The sequence below is a fragment of the Eptesicus fuscus genome, chromosome 21 (genome assembly GCF_027574615.1).
Source record: "Eptesicus fuscus isolate TK198812 chromosome 21, DD_ASM_mEF_20220401, whole genome shotgun sequence".
Classification (NCBI taxonomy): domain Eukaryota; kingdom Metazoa; phylum Chordata; class Mammalia; order Chiroptera; family Vespertilionidae; genus Eptesicus; species Eptesicus fuscus.
Window position 1 is genome coordinate 34,749,782 of NC_072493.1, and position 21,422 is coordinate 34,771,203.

Consider the following 21,422-nt stretch of genomic DNA (forward strand, 5'->3'; position numbering starts at 1 on the left):
GCAAGTGGACCTGTCTCCTTTTATACCTGAGATGATGGGAAGGAATGATACATAATCACAGCTTTCCCCTCCTCATTTGGGCTCTCATTAGTGGCCTTCAATCTATTTTTTCTCATGGCAAAATTACAAAGCAGGAAGCCTGCAACAATTATCCTGACATGGAGCAAAGTGAATATCTCATGCTCTTTCCTTTATTTTTAACGTACGTTAACTCTGGGGAATGAAACAGCCTAAACTTGCAAAATCCAGTTATTTTACTGAGCATTTGACAAGTCAATCTTTCTCCTTGATGAATGAAGGATTCTTACATGGCCGATGACTTAGAAAGGAGCCTCTGGGCATTCGAGGACTGTCTTTCTCATTTATCTCTGCCTTCCCAGCACTGTGCTTGGCATAGATGAGAAATGGATGAATGACCTGATGATGCTTGAAACCCAACTACTACCAGTATCATCCAATCCTGTGGTCCTGTCCACCTGAGTATAACAAGTGCTGCCCATGCATCCTGCATCCTGCATCCTGCTGGAGTGGGCAGTACCAGCATCACCCCATTTTTCAGTGCTGCCCATGTGAGTGAAACAGGTGTGCCCCTGCATAGTGCCAGAGTAGGTAGCTGCCCCTTCAGTCCCTCTCTCCTGCTGGCCAGGTCTCAGGAATGCAAAGAACTCCAGCTAGTTCCTTGCTCTATCCCCTCCTTGTGGAGAAACACCTAAAGATTATCCTATTTATTCCACACTGAGAAGGAAAAGAGAGGTCGCCATTCTGAATAAGTTCTAGTATTGTAAGTATTGTTTTTATAGAGGATTTAGAGATAACTTCATGTAGGTCAGGACGACACAGGTATAACTATTATCAGGCAAAGTACTATTAGAAAATGAAGCAGTTGCACCATAGCTTCTCATATTTTATGTGCAGACGCAGAGATAAAAAGGATCAGGGATCTGTTAGTCCAAATATCTGTTTATAAATGGAAAAAACTAAAGCCTGGAGAAGTCAACAAGTTTTAATTCTGCCCAGCCAGTGTGGCTCAGTGGTTGAGCCTCAACTCCTGAACCAAGAGGTCACTAGTTCGTTTGCCAATCAGGGCATATGCTTGGGTAGTGGGCTTGATCCCCAGGAGGGGCCATGTAGGAGGCAGCCAATGGATGATGTTTCTCTCTCATGGATGTTTCTATCTCTCTATCCTCATTTCCTCTCCCTGTAAAGATCAATAAAAACATGAAACAAAATAAAAACAGCAAGTTTTAATTCTGACAAAGATAATCTATTTATGGTTTCAAAATGATAATGTGACTGTGTCCAGGTGTCCCTATGGGAACCTTTTTTCTGCATAGGGCCATTTGGATATTTATAACATTATTCACGGGCCATACAAAATTATCAGGTTAAAAATTAGCCTGCTATGTTTGATCAAACATTTAATTAACTCACTCCTAATGCCTTGGCAGGGCCAGACCAAATGATGTCTCAAGCTCGTGAGACATTACCCACTCCTGCAAGTCTAGAAGGACTCGGAGAGTTCAGCAAGCAGTTAATACTCCTGGTTACAGTTTACTGCAGTGAAATGATACAGACTAAAATCACAGTGGAAGAAGGCACAAAGGTCAGGGTCCTGGAGGCACCAGAACAAGATTCCAGTTGTCTTCTCTCAGTGGAGTCGTGCAGGCTGCGCTTAGCTCTCCCCGCGATGACGTGTGACAACACATACGAAGTGTTGCTAACCAGACGCTCACCAGAGCCTTGGTGTCCAGGGGTTCTATTAGGGCTCGGTCACAGAGGTGTGTCTGGCTGCCTCTACATCGGATCTTAGTCTCCAGACCCAGCAGAGGTCAAGCTGATTCCATGTGACCCAAGGCGCCCAGGATAAATCACATTGTCAGCATAGACTATCTGGCTGGTCCAAGGCCTCCAGGTAAAGAAAGACACTCTTACCAGGCAGGATACTGCAAGAGCTTAGAGATAACCTCCCAAGAGCTTGGCAACAGCTGAACTTTTCTTCACAAGGTACAAGGTTTAGATAGTCCAGGCTTGCTTAGTCAACCCTTTACTGCATAATGAGCTACGGTGCTTTTTTTATGCCATGAGAAACTGGTTTTGTATTTCGTTTTTCTAGAAAAGCCATCCTGAAGAACATTGAGGTAATAATGATCTTCTCCTCCCTTATACACAATCATTTCTTTGTGTCCAGCTGTTGGTCGCCTTTGCCAAACAGCATGAAGGAAACTTATTCCTGTATCAGAAGTACTTGGTATCAGTGGGATTTGGAGTTGATTACGAAAAAGAAGTGGCCCCATCAAAGGGCCCACCTGCTTCCACGCCCTCTGCAACGTGACTTTGCAGGTTTTCTTAACAGAAGGTGCAATCTCTTTCTCCACCGCTTCAGTTGAGGCTGGCCTGGTGGACTGGCTTTGGACACAATCTTAAAGTCTTAAAGAATCTCCCCCAATATATTTATTAAATCCAAAGAGAAAAATAGTAACTGGACAGTGCAGAATCCCCACAGACATCACTTGAACTAAGTGATCAAGGTTAACGTCACAGTAACAAGACACATCAACTCTTATCCTACTGATACGATGCACTGAGGACACGTCAGTTCTTCGGAATTCTTACCAAAGACCTCAATCTCTTGAGAAACCATGGGACAACCCAAATTGAGGAACATTCTATAAAGGAACTGTTAGTACTGAAGATGTCAAGGTCAGGCCCTCGCTAATTTCCTCAGTGGTTAGAGCATCGGCCTGTGGACTGAAGGGTCACAGATTCAATTCCGGTCAAGAGCACGTACCTCGGTTGCAGTCTCCTTACCTGGCCCTGGTCGGGGCACGTGCAGGAGGTAACCAATCAGTGTGTCTCTCTTACATCATTGTTTCTCTCTGTGTGTGTATCTCCCCTTTGCTTCTACTCTCTCTAAAAATCAATGGAAAAAAAAATATTCTAAGTGGAGATTAACAAAAAAGAAAATGTCAAGGTCAGAAAGACAAGGAAAGCCTGAAGAACTGTTGCAAACTGCTGGAGAAGACAACTAAATGCAGTGTGAGGTGTTTTGGACTAGATCCCGGACAAAACAAACACCCCCCCAAAAGGAGGATGTTAGTGGAAAAATAGGTGAAATCCAATTTGTAGTTTAGTATTGTACCAATTCGTTTTTTTTACCAGTTCTTTTTTAAAACTCTTGTTAAAAAATATTATTGATTTTGAAAGAGAGAGATTTGTTGTTCCACCTTATACCTTCATCAGTTGACTCTTGCATGTGCCCTGACCAGGGATTGAACCCACACCTTGGTGTATTGGGACAATGTTCCAAACAACTAAGCTACCTGGTGGCCAGGGCCTTTCCAGTTCTTAGTTTTGACATTTGCGCTATGGTTATCTACAACATCAACATTAGTGTAGAAACTAAGTGAAGAGTATATAGTACTCCTCTCTACTATTTTTGCAATTTTTCTATAAGTGTCAAATCATTTCTAAATAGAAACTTACAAATAATATGGATACTCACCCTTTATCTGTTACGCATATAAAAAAGTTGTCCTCTTCTGGCTCTGTGGTTGACTGGATGCATCTCTAAGCTGGTGCCATCGCTGCACCTTGCAAAGGCCATTCCATCTATTGCTCTGTGAGGTGAGTGGCTCTGAATGGTGAGGGAGACTTTAGGATCAGTGAATCCCATGGTCAGTAATGCATCCCACTACTACACCTCCTTTGTTAAAAAGCGAGTCACCTGGCCTGAGGCGATGTTATGTTATTACGATACCACGTGATGGATCAAACCCTCAGACAGAGGGGCGAGCTGAGGCCACGTAGGCGGGAGAGGCAGAGCTTGCCCATGTGTGTTGTGTTGATTTCAGTCAAGAGAAGCCGTTCCCCTTCCCGAGGGGAATGGAAGCAACTTGTTGCCAGGGGCCCTGACTGGCTGGTCTCCCTGAGGAATGGCACCATGTGGGGGATTCAGTGTGGCAGTAGGGGAGACCCACAGCAGTAGCAGTAGCTAGATCAGTCTTAGTGAGTAGGTGCCCATGTGGGTGGGCCCATTATTAGCCAGTATCCCTACCACCATTATGCCAGCACTGGGGTGGTTATTGAGAGAGCTTGGCCGATGACAACTGGCTGAATCCTGCTTTCCACTTCATTTAGTCTCCTGCATGGTAGATGTTCTCTGGTGGGCACTGACATGTGATACACGTGATATAAAGATCTCACTTTGTACCTACACCTATTGCTCCAACTACATGCCTCTTCCCCAACCTCCTTGACCCTAATTTTCTAATCTTTCCCCTCATAGGCTCCTGGCCAACCGTTGCCCATGAGGCCATATACATTCTTCTGGTGAGCCAGTTTTCTTTCTACAAGAGAGGATGACCAGATACATGACCTGGGGCTCTGCCAACTGGGAGGATTTCAGGGTTACCCCTAAGTGGGGCTGTACAGCGGCATCAGTCCATTTTCAGCTTACATCCTCATATTGAGCCAACCCACTCATGAATCAAGCGTGAAATTTCCCCTCCTCTATCAGCTGGTCATAAAAGTTCCCCCCATGTGGCCATAGGTATGAGCTGAGGAAGAAGAGTTGGCCAGGCAATGATGGGTGACTTGGGGAACTGGGCCACCTACTTATGCAGCTTAGTTTGCCCTCGGGCCCTGGTGTGCCCCATTTTGTTTGTTTCTTTTGCCTCTATAATGGGTTGTTTTGGACCTGCATGGTCACTTGATGTCTTGGGGTCCCATTCACTATCTTACCCAGGACCGAGTAGTAGGCCAGGGGCAGTTTTTTGAATAGTGTATAACAGCTCTTGGTTGCAGATGTCATGGCCCTGCTCCAGACCTTAGGGATCCACATGGTGGTTCTTTTAGGGTTTGCCACACTCTCTATCTGGCATCGCTTCCCCAAACAGAGAGCACTAATACCATTAGCTACATGTGGCTAATAGCTACCATACTGGGAAGCACAGATGCAGATTTACATCAGCACAGGAAATTGTACTGGACAGCACCACATCTAGATCTAACAGTTTATAAGAAATACAAGATTAGAGAAATACATGAATCAATACCACAAAGAAGCAACCATCCAAAAATGGAATGTGGAAAATTCTACTAAACAGGGGATCCAGTTTCCTTAACAAATAAATGGCATGGAAAAAGGCGTGGAGAGAGAAACTGCTGCTGATTGTAAGAGATTTATGAGACACATTAAACAAATACATTTAGTGGGCTTTCACTGAATCGTGATTTGAACTAGCCAACTATGAAAGAGGAGTTTTTTGAGACAAGCCACACATGGAGAGTGGAAATGTGAATTCATTCAAGTGTGGTTGGGGAGAAGGACCAACGTAGATGTTTGTATTCCCGATTAGATTGGGAAGAAAAACACTAGGAATAGATTTATCACAATAATGTTAGCTACATGCTCCATCAAATTTGCTGTGGGAGGAAAACTGAGCTCCAAATACTTTCAAAAGCAGAAGCCACATCACTCGCCAGGAGGACCCTGGGATCTGCCCAGTGGGAGGGCGGAGATGAAAGGGATGCAACAGTCTTCACTTACCTGGTGAACTGTTGTTTATCCTTAGTTCCCCTCTTCCAGGAAGGCTTCCTGGGTTGCCTCATTGCCCTACTCCATCTCATCCCTTGCACTTTTCCTCCTCACAGCCCTGACTTCACCTACTCTATGACAACGGAGCGGAGACTTGCAGGGTGAGAAAGACAAGGGTGTGGTCAAGGCCCTGAGCCTGGCTGGAGCTGGGAGCATGCAGGAAGGGAATATGAAGCTGGAGCTCAGAGGCCAAAGAGGAGATTGGAAGGAAGTGGGGTAGATGGAGAGGTAAGTGGGAACTGGCAGGACCTTTAAGACCGTGGCAAGGAGCCTGCCTTTGTTTGAAGAACCACGGGAAGCCCTGCTCTCCGGTTTCCCTTTGTGTTAGGCACGCCTCTCCTTTAGAAGTGCGGATCCTGGCAGACACACCTGACTCAGCAAGGTCTGGCAGCGCCACCTTAAGGAGTGCCACCTTAAGCAGGCTCCACCCTGAGCACAGCCAATGGGCTGGTGCAGCTCCCAGCTTAAGGGCCCACACCCCTTTCACCACTGCCCAGCTATGGCCAGTCTGCTACGGGCCACAGCAACCTGGGGGCTGTTCCCCTGGAGGGGTTACTGCTCCAGGATAAAGCAGGTAGGCAGGGAAAGCTCCCTGGAGGGTGGGCTTCCCCCCACCTGCCAAGTCCCACCAGGCTCTGTGCTGCCCCAGCACCACGTGACCTTGAACAGAGGATCGATGGGCTCACCCGGTGTCAAGCATGGGTGTTGAGTGAGTTGGCCAAGGCTCCCAGGCTGTCAAGGGGGAAGAGGGGGGAGAATGCCAAATGAAAGGTTTGTGGGCTGCAGGGTGTCTCTTTGGGGCACCCGGATGTATACACACCTTTTGAAAGAGTGTCTGGGAGGCAAGGGCTTGGGTTCTAGGCTAGGCTCTGTCTTTGGCTGGCCTTGATTGTCCATCTGTAAAATGGGAAGAAAGCCCCAGAAAGGCTCTAAGAGCCCTACAAGTCCCAGGCAGGGCCGAATGGGGCCGGGGCACTGTAGTTGGTGGGCAATGGAGCTTTTTCTTCCTGTCCTTCCTTTCTCAAGCTCTGTCCCTGGCGTAGAGCAACGCCTGGCTGGCCTTAGAGGAGGGAGAGAGATGAGTAACCTTTCCAAGTCACTGTGGCAGGACTGGCTACGTTATGGAACCCTGCTGATGACCCTTTTTGTAGAGTGAACCCGGTTCTTTTCGTCCAGTGGCAGTTTTTCTGAAGTGAAACACTGACCCCCGGGGTTCTGTTTGGAAAGGGGCCTACCTGCAGAGTGGATCTGCTTCTGGTGGGCCCACTGGCAAGGCCTGGGCCTCGGAGGCAGTGTCAGGGGGGCAGGCAGCCCCTCTCCCACTCCAGCCTCCCCGCCCCCCCCCCCCCCAAAGGGGCAGGCCCGTGGCCCCAAGTGTTTCTTCCCTGCAGGGCAAACTCGGCGAGGACTTTGTGGAGGCTCTGAAGGCAGTTGTGGGGAGCCCCCACGTGTCTACTGCTGCTGCAGTCCTACAACAACACGGGCACGATGAGTCGATGCACAGGTGTGGGGGTCCCCTCCTCGGTCAGAGCCCCTGGTGGAGAGTGAGGGTTCTGGGCTGGCTTCTTCCCCACCCGTTTGTTTTGGGGTCCTCTGGCATTCTCTCCTCCATACCCCAGTCCCATGTGCAGCCCCAGGCCCTATAATACCTTGGGGGATCCTGAGCAGGACCAGGAAGTCTCCTGCCCCCCCCTAAACTGCTGAGGGTCTGGTTCTAGGTGCCGACCTCCGGACGCCGTGGTGTGGCCCCAGAATGTGGAGCAAGTCAGCCAGCTGGCAGCCCTGTGCTACAGCCAAGGCGTGCCCATCATCCCCTTTGGCACAGGCACTGGGCTTGAGGGCGGAGTCTGTGCTGTGCAGGTATGGTGGCCCCTCCCTGGTCCCATCACACTTGTCACATTCGTGTCACACTCAGCGTGGTGGCTCAGGTCCAATCCTCCTTACTGGCCATCTGAGGATCTGGCCTGGCTGCTGGGAGGGTCAGCTTCGAGGTGGGGGCCTGGGGCCTGTGGCTGGCAGAAAAACTCGGTCACCTAACCCCGGACACCCCTTCCGCCAGGGTGGTGTCTGCTTCAACCTGACCCACATGGACCGGATCCTGGCGCTAAATCCGGAAGACTTCTCTGTGGTGGTGGAGCCCGGCGTCACCCGCAAAGCGCTCAACACGCACCTGCGGGACAGTGGCCTCTGGTTTCCTGTGGGTAGGCTGCGGCCGAGGGCTCCCTGGAGGCAGGGCTCTTTGGGGGGCTTGCAGGGTCCCCTCTGCCCCCGGGCGTCTGCCCCAGGCTGCCTCCTGCCTGCCCTCTCCAGACCCAGGTGCAGACGCCTCTCTCTGTGGCATGGCAGCCACAGGGGCCTCAGGCACCAACGCTGTGCGCTACGGCACTATTCGGGACAACGTGCTGAACCTGGAGGTGGTGCTGCCTGGCGGGCAGCTGCTTCACACCGCGGGTCGGGGCCGTCACTTCCGGTGAGCACCCTCCCCCCACAGAGACTGCGCCGCTCCCCTCGGCGGCCGGGCTCCTGAAACCGTCACAGGGGACAGCTGATGGCACTGGGGTTCATTCTTGCACAAGGCCTACATAGCCTGTGCCAGGGGACTTAGGCTTTGATGGCAGTCTGAGCTGAGAGGGCAGCCCCAACCTTGGGCTCAGTACCACCCCTGGCAGTGCCCCGACTTCTAGCTCCAGACTTCTGACCAGAAATCCGTTGTCACGTGGCCTGGGCACTCACCTACCTGCGTGTCCCCGGGGTCCAGGAAGAGCGCAGCTGGCTACAACCTCACCGGGCTCTTTGTGGGCTCCGAGGGAACCCTGGGCCTCATCACAGCCGCCACTCTGCGCCTGCACCCTGCCCCCGAGGCCACGGTGGCCGCCACCTGTGCGTTCCCCAGTGTCCAGGCGGCCGTGGATAGCACCGTGCACATCCTCCAGGCTGCAGTACCTGTGGCCCGCATTGGTGAGCCGGGAACTGGGCAGTCCAGGTGGGCTCCTCAGAAGAGGCCCCCTTTGAAGACCGGCCCTCACTTCACCTGCCCTCTCCTTGGCCCCAGAGTTCCTGGATGAGGTCATGATGGACGCCTGCAACAGGTACAGCAAACTGGACTGCTCCGTGGCACCCACGCTATTCCTCGAGTTCCATGGCTCCGAGCAGGCCCTGGTAGAGCAGGTGCAGCGGACAGGTGCGCTGGGGTGCTGGGGGGCAGGGGCACAGGCTGCCCAGCGTAGGGCCTGGAGTCAGTTCCCCCGTCCCCTGCAGAGGAGATCACCCAGTCCAATGGAGCCTTCCACTTCTCCTGGGCCAAGGAGGCGGAGCAGCGCAGCCAGCTCTGGGCCGCCCGGCACAATGCTTGGTACGCAGCCCTGGCTCTGCGGCCGGGCTGCAAGGTGAGCCAGGCTGAGGGGGAGCGGGACCCACGGACGCTCTGCTCAGCCCACTGCCCTGGTGTCCAGAGCAGCAGGCTAAGCCCACAGCAGGCAGAACTGCCCCCACTTGGCCATTAGAGGGAAAGCAGAGTCGTCTGCCCAACCCTCAGGAGGGGCCTCTGCATGGAGCCAGGCCGTGGGCACAGGGAAGGGGGGGTGGGGAGGGACACAGCAAGGGTGGGGAGCAAGGAGAGAGCTGTGGAAGCCTTGGCTGGCAGTGTCTGGAGAACATGCCCCAGCCATAATCTTGTACAGGGGAAACTGAGCCCTCGAGAGCAGGCAAGCCCCCTAGACCTTGACTACTGTGACCCCTTACCCCTGGGCAGGCAGAAGGTGAGGGGAGAATCTCACAGGCCTGCCCCTGTCCCAGGGCTATGCCACTGACGTCTGTGTGCCCATCTCCCGGCTGCCGGAGATCCTGGTACAGACCAAGGAGGACCTGAAGGCCTCGGGGATCACAGGTGCTGCCTGCCCACTGCTGGAGTAGGGGGGAGGGGGGGAGGCTGGGCTGGGAGCAGCAGCTCGGTCCTCTGGGCCCCCAGGAACCATTGTTGGACACGTGGGCGACGGCAACTTCCACTGCATCCTGCTGGTAGACCCGGAGGATACTGAGGAGCTCTGCAGGGTTGAGGCCTTTGCACACCAGCTGGGTAGGTAAGAGCACAGTCTGGGCCAGGGAGGTGGGGGAGACTGAGGGGAGTGGGAGGAGCCCCCCGCTGATGGTCTCTTCACTGCTTCCCAGGCGGGCGCTGGCACTCCATGGTACATGCACAGGGGAACATGGCATTGGGCTGGGCAAACGGCAGCTGCTGCAGGAGGAGGTGGGAGCCGTGGGCATAGAGACCATGCGGCAGCTCAAGGCCACACTGGATCCCCGAGGCCTCATGAACCCAGGCAAGGTGCTGTGAGGGGCTCCGAGCACTTGGCACACAAACCCTGGACAGTGGAACATCCTCTCTGGACTCTTCCTGCCACAGAACAGCTCTGCCTTTGCACCTGGAGCTCAAGGCCAGAAGGGGGAGAGAAGCCTGAAGGCCTGGCCCCTCCCTGGCCCTCTTGCTGTCCCAGGAGCCTTTGGTTCAGTAACTGTGAAGCTGCTTCAGCCGGTGAAGCTGCTGCTTCTCTCTCTTACACACCCAGTCCTGTCCCAAAGACTGATGACTCCCCTCCCCCAGGCCTCCCCATTGCTGGGATCCTGGGACGAAGTCTGAGGAACTCAGCACCCTTAGCCCTAATAAACCTGAACCCCATTTGTGGCTGCCTGGAGGTGAGCAGGCAGAACCTGTGAATGGCCTCCTGTGCAGCCCCTTCCCCCAGGTCATTTGGACAGTGACACCCCCATCCCTCGTTCCAGACCTGTCCTCTGACTTACTGCAGCCTGGGGAGGGGATGGTGCTCAGGCTACAGAGGGAGGTCACCTTCAGGAACCCCAGAATCTGAGGACTTGCCCATGGTCAACATCACTTAGGACAGACTCCGCCAATGAGTGCCAACTGGGCCTTAGAACATTCTGTACACGTCCTTTAAGCAGCTGCTACGAATCACTGGAAATGGAAGTGAGGTTATTCTCCTTGTACCACACCTCTCCAAGGAATGATTTATTAAACTCCCAGCGCTTTTGCCCTCAAAGTCAGAATATGTCTACCAGGCGTGCCGTGCTCTGGGATCCCAGGCCAGAGCTTGTCTGGGGTACCTGACAGTTGTTCCCCCTAAGCCCACTAGAGGGCGCCTGCCACCATCAACTTTGACACCCCAGCAACTGCTGGGGCCCAGCTTTCCCGTCAGGGCCTACAGCTCTCAGCCCTCAGGGAGGTGGGCAGGATGTTGGCGACTGCTGTCCTGGAAGCCAATCTCTAAACTCTCCACCCACTGCAGGCCCCCGGAGCATATAGGGTGGGCCCAACTCCCTCATCTCCTGGCGCCTTAGGAAACAGGCTTGGCCAGCCTGGCAGGGGCACCCTCCTTCACGCCTGACTCTCTCCCCAAGCCATCTGACTTCCTTCCCTGCCTCCACCCCTCCACCCCCTCACCTCTTCCCATCCACTGTTCAGGCCCTGGGCAGAGGCAGCCCTCTGTGACGCGTTAGTCTACTTGTTCTAGGAACCCTTCCTCTGTGGTTACTAACACTGGGTTGATCCTGGAGTTTGCTCCTCTGTGACTTGTGCCCGCCCCCCGCTGCCCTGGATGGGAGCAGTAGCTGTGCCAAGGGATGGTGTGGGGCAGGTCTCGTTAGTCCCTCCCCAAACCACCCCTTACAGGTTGGCCTCAGGTACTCCACAGAGACAGCTCACAGACCCCACCTCCCAGGTTTCTCCCCTACAGGACAGGGCTCTTCTCTGATACGCCTCCCACTGCCTGGCAACTAGTAGATGCTCAACAAATGGCTATTTCCCCATAATTTTTTTATTAGGAAAAATTCCAAACATACAGAAGAGTTGAAAGAACAAGTACACTGTTCACTGACATACCAGCCACTGAAGATTCAACAAGGAATATTTTTGTCTTATTTGTTGGGTGTATTCTGGAGAAACCCATTTGAAATTTACATATTTCTTGACATCATTCACCTACATAATTCACCATCTGTCTCTTAAGAATAAGGACATTCTCCTATAAACCTCAACAACATTAAATGCTACTAGATGATTTTATACTAGTGAGGTGCTCCTGACCAGGAAGCCCCCAAAGACAGTGGGTGGAACCCACCCCCTGGCTCCTGCCCTCCCCTCCCCTCTGAGAGCTGTCTGGGCGGAGGATGGCAGACATCAGTTCTACCTGGGAAGCCCACACACCCTGGCCCACCCCCACGCAGGAGCTGGCAATCCAGATCTGGATCCGGAGGACCCAGTAGTCAGCAGAGGGCTGCAGTGTGCCAGGTGGGAGGGCAAGTCGTTGGGGGTGAGGAGGGGAGTTAGCATCAGCCCCAGGAGCCTGGAATAGCACCTGGTGTGGGCTCTAGCCCTGCCCCACCTGGCTCACAGATGTTGCCAAAGCCTCCAGGCCTAAGCAACGGAGGTGGGCATATAGCCCTCTGCCTGCAGCCCAGGGGTCAGGCAAGGAGATCTCCTTCAGGGCGAGCTTTGCTGGAGGAATTAAATATAGAACAGGGAGACACAGTTGCCAGGCAGAAGCAGGCGGTGCTGTGAATAGAACAATGCTCTTTGTGGTGACGTAGCTAAGGGAGAGCCTGCTCTGCACGTGCCAGGGGCTTCTGGGCAGACTCTCTGACCCTCACGGTGACCTTTGAGTTGCATGACTTTGTCCTTTCACATGCGAGGAATCTGAGGTTTAGATGAGTAAAGTCATTTTCTCAAGATCATTCTGCCAAGTAGAGGAGCCACATGCAGACAGTTTTGAGCCCACATCCTGGCCACCATGGTGAGCACCGGTCCTGGGGGTCTCCGCTTCAGGAGGGTCTGACTCCAAGGCCCAGCTCAGACACATCCTCTTCTTTCGTATTTTTCTGAACACGCTGAGCGTGCGTGTCCCTTAGCTCACGGGCCTGCAATGCCCTTGCAGAGTAGGTGCTTCAGGAAGCGTCTCATGGAAGACGGCTGCAGAGCCAGGGCCTGGTAGGTTAGAGGCAGCAGAGCACGGAGAGGGGCAGAGGTTGGAGCGGACTCCTCCAGAGCAGTCCTTCGTCGGCTCTGCAGGGGGCTCTGGGATGCTGCTCCGGCGGCCTGTCTGGCACAGGGATAGAGGCCAGTTGTGCAGTGCTATCCACTGCCCGGAGCTTCCCGCCCAGCCCAAGTTGTGCCAAATCTTGTGAGCCCTGAGTGGCTCCGAGCTGGCTTAGCCCCAAAACAGGGCCTGTCTCTGGGCCTCAATGAAGCATGCCCATGAGTCAGCACTGAGCATGGACTGAGCAACAGGCAGGCAGGACGTGTGACGGGGAACAGAGGAAGAAGGGGGGCAGGGGGCCGGGCGCTGGAAAAACGCACATCCCTGTAGCCTCCAGTGGCTGTAAGATCATTGCCCCTGCAGATTTTGCAGAAGTGTTTTGTCACAACTGTTCCACAGGTGATGGCAGATTGATTCCATGATGCTTGAAGGGTTAGTGAACCTCTGGGACTGGGGTCTGATTGCCACGTTCCCTCTACCCAGGCACCAATGCTCTGAAAACCCCGTCACACGTGCAGTACCAAGTATTACCCTGAAGGAAGGCTAATGAGGTGAAGGGGGAGGAAGTGGGAGACAGGTGCACAACGCCCATTTCCGGATTGTGTAACAGCACCATTAAAATAAAGTCACACAATGCATCTTTTATTAGACATGATTTTAATACCATATCAAAACATCTTGACTAATGAAGAAAGCTTTGCCCCCAACTTCGAACATTTTTTAAAACATTTTATAAGGGTGGTGTTTTTTTGTATTTTAATATATAAATACAGAAACCTATCTTGCATGAGCTGATGCCACGTGTGAACATCAATGGCTAAAATGTTCTCAAACAGAGTGCCTGAAAACGGGTAGCTGTACATGTTCCTTTAATAAGTCTTCTGTTGGTTTAAGTTTTCAGGAAAAAAATCCACAAGGGCCTAAGAAAAATGTTCAGGCATTTTTGCAGGACACTTGTGATTGTGAAGTCCTCTGAACTGACCAGAACCAGGAGGGAAGGAGGGAGAAGAATCAGGAATGAAGGGGGGAGGTCTTCCGTGGGTTGTTTTTTTTGGCAATGAAGTCAAGATCTCAGGGTCCCAAGGGGAGAAAAGTGCAAAACCAAGCCAGGAAAATGGGCAAAGAAAACCAAGGCCGAGCGGTTGTTGATGGCGAGGGCCGAACCGACGGGGCGCTGGGCCAGGAGGACCGAGTGAGCGTCTCTCGCACCATCAGCACTGAACCTGGCTCTGTCCCTTTGTCATTGGGTGGGCTCTAGCCGGGCAGCAGACAGCAATCTGTAAACATCACGGGCGAAAACACCAGTCGACACTAGACTTTTTTTTTTATGATTTTTTTTGTAAACACGTTAGAGACAGACCCACAATGCCTTTCAAAGGTGAAAAAGAAAATGCCCTTTCCCTCCTAGGATGAGGGGTGAGGGGAAGGAGGGCGGTCGATTCTTTCTTCTCTCAAACTCATGACTCATCCAATTTGGTGTCCTCAGGGAGAAAGGCAGAACCATTCTCTGGAAGTCAGTGCGCAGGGGTGCCCTGTTCCCACGGGTGTCCCCAGCTCAGCTCTGCCCCAGTGTCCGAAGCCTCCTCGCAGGAGCGGGGCTGGCTGTCCCTGTGTGGACCACAATACGTAAGTTGGGCTCCCGCCGGGCTGAAGACAGCCTGTGTGTCCGGCTGAGGACGGGCTGGGCGCCTGTGGTTCCAGTCCGCGGCCCGAGAAGGCAAATATCATGCCGGGAATTTGGACTCGCACTCCAGCGCCAGGCTCCACTCCCTCTGCCTCACTCTCACCCTCACTGTTTCTTCTCCCCATGTCCTCAGTTTTTCAGGTGAAGGTAAAAAGAGCAAATGTCCCTGATTTGTCTGCCACCATCAGCTGTTCTGGAAGTTTACTTGGAATAAATAAAACAAACCTAACACAAAAGAAAACAAAAAAAACAGAGAGAGAGAGAGAGAGGCCCCAAAACTTTTGTATGTGAGAGGAGGCGGAGTCAGGGTTTTGGTTTCCCTGGGGGTTTTGTCTGTTTCCCAGGTAAAATAAAGTACCAGCCCAGAACTTGGAGGGGACAGGAGAGGATGGTCAGCAGTGAAGCAGGGTGCCTTGGGGAGAAAGGGAGAGGTCAGACCACAAGGTTCTACTGGGAACGTGTGTGCACATTGTGGGAAGGTAGCTGCGGGCCTGCTGTGGAACCAGGACCTGTGCTGTGTGTGGGCTGGGAGGTTGGGTTGAGTCTGGCCTGGAGGTCTCAGATCCACCTGGCAGTGTGCGTGAGGGAGGTGGCCTGAAGCGGGACCAGCCGTGGAGATCGCTGATGAGTACCACAGGGGACAATGCACCGTCCCACAAACTGTCCACAGGGGGACGAGGAGCGAGGACTTGCCCTAGCCACTCATCAAGCACAGGCAGGTGCAAGCCCAGGGGCCCAAGCTCATGCGGCTTCTCCCACCTGGCACACTCCAAGGGGCTCTTCCTGAACCTTCTTCAGGGAGATTCGCCCTAGACGTCTGGAATAGACTGGTCTTTCCTCAAAGAATCAACTGTACTGAGCAGGTGTGTTTTTTTTTTCATAACCATGCAAGATAGCATCTCTTAGCCTTCCCAGAATCCCCCCCGCCGCTACCCTCCAACGCACCATAGAACTACTAACTGATAAGATGCTCCCCTCCTGGAGGTATGTAAGGGCAACTCAGTCCCCACCCCCAGGCCCCAGAGTGGCCAGATCCCAATCCCTGAGCCCAGACCCCAACCACCGGCTCACCTTTGAGAGGAGTCAGCAAGCGAGCCCAGCAGGGTCAGTCCGCAGGGTGTTCTGGACAAGATCTGTTCACTTCAAACCACGAGTCTATGCAGCTGAGGCAGGAAGCGGCAAGGGGAGACACGTTACCGCTGACCAGGCTGCGCCTTAGGGGGCTCGCTCCGAGGGTCAGATTTCTGAGTAGGGGTTTCCTAAATCTCGCCTGCGGCGACCCCAGGAGAAAACAAGCGTGTCCCCAGATACCCACTTTCTGAAGCAGGAAGAAGGCAGAACACCAAGATTGATCTTGGCTCAGCCCGGGCAGCCAACCCGGTATGGTGGGCACAGGACTGGGTACATCTGGATGCTAGAAGGGTGGGCTGTGGCCTTGAGAAGGATCAAGGCCTTACCTGCATGGAACCAGGCAGTGGCAACAGCTACTAGTGAGAAGGGGCGGAGTGCAGGGCAGCTAGCCAGCTATCCCTAAGGCTCAAAGGCTGGCCATTACTCTGAGCTCTGGGGACCTGAGGCAGCCCTCTCCTGAGTCAAAGGAGCAGCTTCGAGGCTCCCTCTCTAGGGGGTGACTTCTTAGGAGACCCCCAAGCTGCCTGGTTCGGTTGGCTGTGGTCAGCAGCCAACATCCCAGAGAAGGACAGCCCTCTGGCTCAGTGACACTGCTAAGGAGAGCCGGACAGGAGCCTGACAGTGAAACCCTGGTCTCCAGTGTTTACAGAAAGAACTGCCTGAATCAAAGAGGGAACACAGATTGCCCCAAGATAGCTTTCTGATTTGTAAACCAACATCTGGGTATTTTTGAAGACAGGATCCAGACAGGTAATTTGCATAATTCTCCCCAGAGCCAAAGATTTCCTTCTCTGGTTCTGGTTGGTGCCCGGCCAGGAGACTGCAGCACTCGGTGCTGGCCCTGGACCAAGACCCCCTCCTCCAGGCCAACCTCGAGCCTCCCCTGCATCGGCCACATCTGCGAGCCGGCACCACCACTGCCTGTGGCCAGTGGCCCTGTGAGTCAGGCTTTGGAAAAGCCCATGTGTCAGGAAGAAGCGCTGAGGCTCGAGGAGCCAAGAGCAGGTGGCAGCCACAGGCAGCACAGAGCGTCCTCCGTCTTGGGTAGGGAGGTGTCTTCTTTCCAGTTGGAAACAAGAATGAGGCTCATGCTGGAGCCTGAGGACAAACCTCGGCCCTGCTAATTATAGCAGCTTCAGTGCCTGGCCCCCAACGCAGTGGCTATTCCTGCCTCCTGGCCTGGGGAGAAGGGGCGGATGCAGGGGCAGCAAGCACACCCCTCCATGCCGTCTCTCTCTCACAGACGAGGGGCCTCACTTTGCGGAGCAGAGGGGCCCACAGAGGAAGAAAAGGCTGGGGAGATGGATAAAGAATCAAATTTCCAAAGAAAGATATCGTTGGCTCTGTGGGATCCTAAGCACCTCCAACCTGTGGCGCTGCACAGGTCTCCCCATCACCCAGCCAGGCCGTCAACCCAGAGCAAAATCTCTGGCCATTCGGCTCGGCCCTATACCCAGCACATCTGCCAGCCTCTGTGTCAACCCCACTCACATCCCAGGAGTGGGGCGTGGGGAGGGGGAAGAGTCGTCCCTCATCCAAAGAAAACAGAATGGCTAGTGAGGAGGGTTGCCTTCTCTCTCCGTTGTGGGATCTGGGATGTGGCTGAGCTGGCCCTGCCCCCTCTCGTACCTTTTGTGGTAAATGCACAGGCAGGGCAGCCTGGCTATCGTGTCTCCCTGAAGCAGCTCCTCCAGGCAGATCACACACTCGCCTGCGTCTTTAGTCAGCACGTCGTCTGCAGAGGGAAACGGGAGAGTGGGGGAGAGTCAGTCACCAGCAGACAGGTGGCACAAAGCAGATACGGGTCTAGAACTGGTTGGAACTGCTCAGGTCACCCAACATATGCAGGGCACTGTGGGGGACACAGAAGCCCAAGTGGACCTGGACCTGAAGGCCCTCACTGCAGAGATAAGGCATGCATACCACACGTTAATTATGTGAAGGCAAAATGGGATTCCTTACCAAATAAGTGGCCTGGGGCTAGAGAGTTAGGGGGCTTGGAGAGGGATAGATGTATAGCAGAGGCAGCATTAGACAAAGGATTTCCCCGAATAGACTTTCCCCCTAAACGTACTCACAGACGAAGTGCACTTGATTTCTGGTTTGAAAAAATATGGTGATGACTAGCGTGGTATGGTAATGCAAGGCAAAAATGAATGGAAGAAGCAGGTACTCTCACAAATACTTGTACATACATGTCCATAGCAGCACTATTCACCCGAGCCAAATGGTGGAAACAAATGTCCCCCAAATAATGAATAAACAAAATGTGATGTATCCATGCAATGGAATATTGCTCAGCCATGAAAAGGAACAAAGAACCGAAGCATGCTACAGTGTGGATGAACCTCAAAAATATGCTGATATTCTATTATACGATTCATTACATGAAATGTCCAGCATAGGCAGATTCACAGAGCCAAAAAGTAGATCAGGGGTCAAGAGCAGGAGGGAATGGGGAGTGACTGTTTAATGCTAAGAGTTTTTCTTTTTTTTTTTTTGTGGTAAGAACACGTAACATGAGATCTGCCTACTTAACATATTTTTAAGTATACAGTACATTCTTAACTATAGGTACAGTGTTATACATCTCTACAACTTACTCATTTTGCATAACTGAAACTTTGTACCCATTGAGTAGCAACTCCCATTCCCCTCTCCCCTCAGCCTCTGGCAAGCATCATTCAATTCATGCCCTGGGTTCTATGAGGTGGACTATCTTAAATATCTATACTAATAAAAGAGTATTATGCTAATTAGATCGGGAGACTTCCGGACGTCCTTCCGGACAAAGCCATGGTGGTGGGGCTGAGGCAGAGGCAGTTAGGGGTGACCAGGCTGGCAGGGAAGGGCAGTCGGGGGCAAGCAGGCTGGCGGGGGGGGGGGGGGGGGGGTGTGAGGGGGGGAGTGTTAGGGGTGATCAGGCTGGAAGGGAGGGGGCAGTTGGGGTTGATCAGGCTGGCAGGCAGAGTGGTTAGGGGCGATCAGGCAGGCAGGCATGTGAGTGGTTAGGAGCCAGCAGTCCCGGATTGCGAGAGGGATGTCTGACTGCCGGTTTAGGCCTGATCCTACAGACATTGGGCCTAAACCGGCAGTCGGACATTCCCCTAGGGATCCCAGACTGGAGAGGGTGCAGGCCGGCTGAGGGACACCGACCCCCCCCATGCACCGGGCCACTAGTCCTATATAATAAAAGGGTAATATGCAAATAGACCGAATGGCAGAACAACCAACCAATCAAAGCATAATATGCTAATGCTGCTCAACTGCTTGCTATGATGTACACTGACCACCAGGGGGCAGACAGTCAACTGGTTGACTAGTTGCTATGATGTGCACTGACCACCAGGGGGCAGATGCTCCAACCAGTAAGTTAGCTTGCTGCTGGGGTCTGGCTGATCTGGGACTGAGAGAGATAGGCTGGCCATGCCCTGGGGCCCTTCCGCTGTCCCTCCCCGGCCTACGCCCTCTCTCAATCCGGGACCCCTTGGGGGATGTCAGAGAGTGGGACTGATTGGGCGCGAGCCTGCTGCAGGCACAGTGGGGCCAGGATGAGCGGGAGCGGCAGGTAGGAGATGCAGGCGGCATTGGACTGGACTGCGGGTTTCAGCCCAATCCCTGCAGGCCACCCAGAAGGACCCCACCCGTGCACAAATTCCTGCACCGGGCCTCTAGTCACATATAAGTAGAATCATGCCGGAGGGTTCCTTTTGGGGTGATGAAAATGTTTGTAACTAGATAGACATGGGGTTGTCCAATGCTGTGAATGTTCTAAATGCAACTAAATTGTAAAATTCAATTAAAAAAAAAAAAAAAGACTCCCATCTCCCCCTCCCCTGCCCGCCCCCCCCCCCCAATAAAAAGAGTGAATGGAAGGAAGCCACTGCACAGCATGGGCCCCAGCAAAAGCCGAGCAGGACAGGAAGAGCACCGCAGCGAGTCAGCAGCCAGCCCTCTATGCGATTTCTAAGACATTCTGGGCACTAGTGACTCAGTGAATAAGCCACGAACTCAGGATGCGAGAAGCTCGGAGTCTAGCAGGAGAGGCTGAACAAGAAAACGGAAATGAATAGCACAGCGATTTCTAGGAAGTCTTATGATGCATATAGGTCCAGGTATGAGAGGTATGAAAAATGTCTAACTGGGGTGGGGACTGTTCAGGGGAGGATATTCCAGGCAAAGGGAACAAATCTGCACACCTGGGACCGGCAGGAGGTTTGCTATGGTAGGTGCAGACTCCTGGGCCATGGGGTGACCAGGAATTGAACACCTGCCACCTCTTGGTGTATGGGCTGACCATCTGGGGTTTAGAAGAGAGATGTGGGTGACAGGTTATAGATGAGGCATAGAGATCAACTGGGGAGAAAGTTTAGAATGAAACCCAAAGAAGGCAGAATGCAAACCTAGGTCAACCTTAATATCTGAAAGGCCGGTGAAAGATTTGGAATAAGCAAAGGTTACCCAGAAGTCCTCAAAGGCACAGGAGAAAAACTGAGAGAGCAGGCTTATGGATGTGAAGAAAGGAGAGCTTAAAACAGGACCAGTTCTCCACTACTAAGAGTTTAATTGTTCGTGGACGTTGTCCGTGAGACATACTGAGGTTTCCTGTGTGTGTTCACTTCAGCCTCACAATCTTAGGAGCCAGGCAGGGCACATGTGTTCTCACTTTATGAAGATACTGAAGCCAGAAGTCAGACATCTTGCCTAAATCACAGGGCTCACAAAAGGTCGTGCAATGGGGGACCCTCTAGTTGGCGCCCTTCTCCACTGCTGTTTGTCCCTGCCCTCTGATTACTTGGGTGTAAAGAGAAACATCTGAGGCCTATAAAATGAGGATTCCTCAGGGCCTAGAAGGCTATGGTGACTCAAAGCCCCTCACCAGGAAGCCTGAGGGAGAAGCCCAAGATAAAACCAACTCCATACATCAGTTCCTGTGCACATGAGCTGGGAGAACAGCCACTCTCAGCTGCTTGGCCACTGGACAATCTGTGGTCATTTTCTCTGTCTGCAAACCCAAAGGCTGCCTGAAGGTTGCTGGGATGGGGTTTGGAACTTGACTGCGTGGGGAAGCCAGCGGTGCTCACACCCAGCACAGAGCCCAAGGAAGCAGTCTTCTTCCCACAGTGGAAGGCAGGAACATGCCTGAGTGGGTTGAGTAAGACTTCCTGTCCCAATCCCTGGGGCCCTGGAAATCAGCGGCCCCCAGATGTCTCTGGGAGCCAAGCAGGAAAGGGGAAATGACGGAAGCGGAAGCTTGGCTATCAACTGATTCCTCTCAGATGGGAGCCTGCTGCCCACTGTGGGAGGACCTGACAGCACAAAGCAAGGACACTGGGCCTGGCACAAGTTGAGGCTGCTCTGCAGATGAACTCAAATGCCCCTTGGCATCCCCAGGTCCGGAGGAGGGGCTCAACCAATGCCGGTTGATGAGTACACAGGAACAAAGCTGTGCTTTCTGCCTTTCTCTCACTGCCTCCCAAGGCCCTTCCAAGCATCTTGTGCAAGGCCAACATCACTGCTCTGGAAGTGTGTTTGGCCTGACCGGGGGTGGTACAAAATGGTTCCAATGCTTATCCCTCCAACCAGACCAGGGAACCAAACCAGAGTGGTAGGCAAAGTTCTCTAGAGCCAAAATGGGACCCCAGAACTGCTGGTGACAAGGAGGGGGTGGGGAAGCCCAAACAGCTACAGATACATTTCTGCCAGCAGCCAGGAGGGAAGGCTGATGTGCAGCTCACAGCCAGCAGCTGAGTGTGGGACTGTTCATTATGTTTCCCCTTGTACCTGATGCCAGGCAAGGCCTTGGTAGGAAGGGAGGTGGGAGCCAGAGGGAGAACCCCAGCAAATGACACAGAGAACAGGCTCCACCCCCTGGCCTCATTTCCAGCCTAGGTGCAGAAAGCCTGGTCTTACAGCTTCTCAGCATGCACCACGCTGCTGGCCTAGTCTCCTGAGGGACAGGAAG

General features: G+C 53.1%; 3 protein-coding genes across 7 annotated transcripts in view; 1 reads left to right on the top strand and 2 right to left on the bottom strand.

The window, feature by feature from the left end:
* ZFP1 (ZFP1 zinc finger protein) overlaps positions 1-21,422 on the bottom strand; it is an 837,904-nt gene that overhangs the window by 34,484 nt on the left and 781,998 nt on the right. Inside the window, exons 1-3 of one of the 2 annotated variants that reach the window (XM_054710127.1) lie at positions 6,417-6,443; positions 6,283-6,328; positions 3,503-3,634 (exon numbers count right to left, since the gene is read on the bottom strand). The exons of the other annotated variant lie outside the window; for it this stretch is intronic. The gene's annotated coding sequence lies outside the window, so the exon portion shown is untranslated. Of the gene's footprint in view, positions 1-3,502; positions 3,635-6,282; positions 6,329-6,416; positions 6,444-21,422 lie in introns of those variants that run through there. 2 annotated transcript variants of the gene reach the window in all.
* On the top strand, positions 6,089-10,023 carry LDHD (lactate dehydrogenase D). Its single transcript, XM_008139658.3, has 11 exons — positions 6,089-6,170; positions 6,988-7,100; positions 7,315-7,456; positions 7,656-7,797; positions 7,907-8,066; positions 8,355-8,554; positions 8,649-8,777; positions 8,855-8,982; positions 9,392-9,482; positions 9,564-9,675; positions 9,764-10,023. The coding sequence occupies exons 1-11, from the start codon at positions 6,096-6,098 to the stop codon at positions 9,927-9,929; spliced, it is 1,458 nt and encodes a 485-aa protein (XP_008137880.2). The 5' UTR covers positions 6,089-6,095; the 3' UTR covers positions 9,930-10,023.
* ZNRF1 (zinc and ring finger 1) overlaps positions 11,413-21,422 on the bottom strand; it is a 104,447-nt gene continuing 94,437 nt past the window's right edge. The window contains exons 3-5 of one of the 4 annotated variants that reach the window (XM_054710134.1): positions 17,087-17,192; positions 15,398-15,489; positions 11,413-12,705 (exon numbers count right to left, since the gene is read on the bottom strand). In XM_054710134.1, coding sequence (XP_054566109.1) covers positions 15,432-15,489; positions 17,087-17,192 — 164 coding nt within the window. In that variant the 3' untranslated portion in view covers positions 11,413-12,705; positions 15,398-15,431. The other 3 variants (XM_028142808.2, XM_008139660.3, XM_008139659.3) reach the window with 3 other exon arrangements.

Bases quoted from the DNA above. Each gene is read 5' to 3' on its own strand.
- LDHD (XM_008139658.3), top strand. From the start codon at position 6,096: ATGGCCAGTCTGCTACGGGCCACAGCAACCTGGGGGCTGTTCCCCTGG. The intron at 7,798-7,906 runs GTAGGCTGCGGC...TGCCCTCTCCAG, and splicing joins TGGCCTCTGGTTTCCTGTGG to ACCCAGGTGCAGACGCCTCT. The intron at 8,983-9,391 runs GTGAGCCAGGCT...CCCCTGTCCCAG, and splicing joins CTCTGCGGCCGGGCTGCAAG to GGCTATGCCACTGACGTCTG.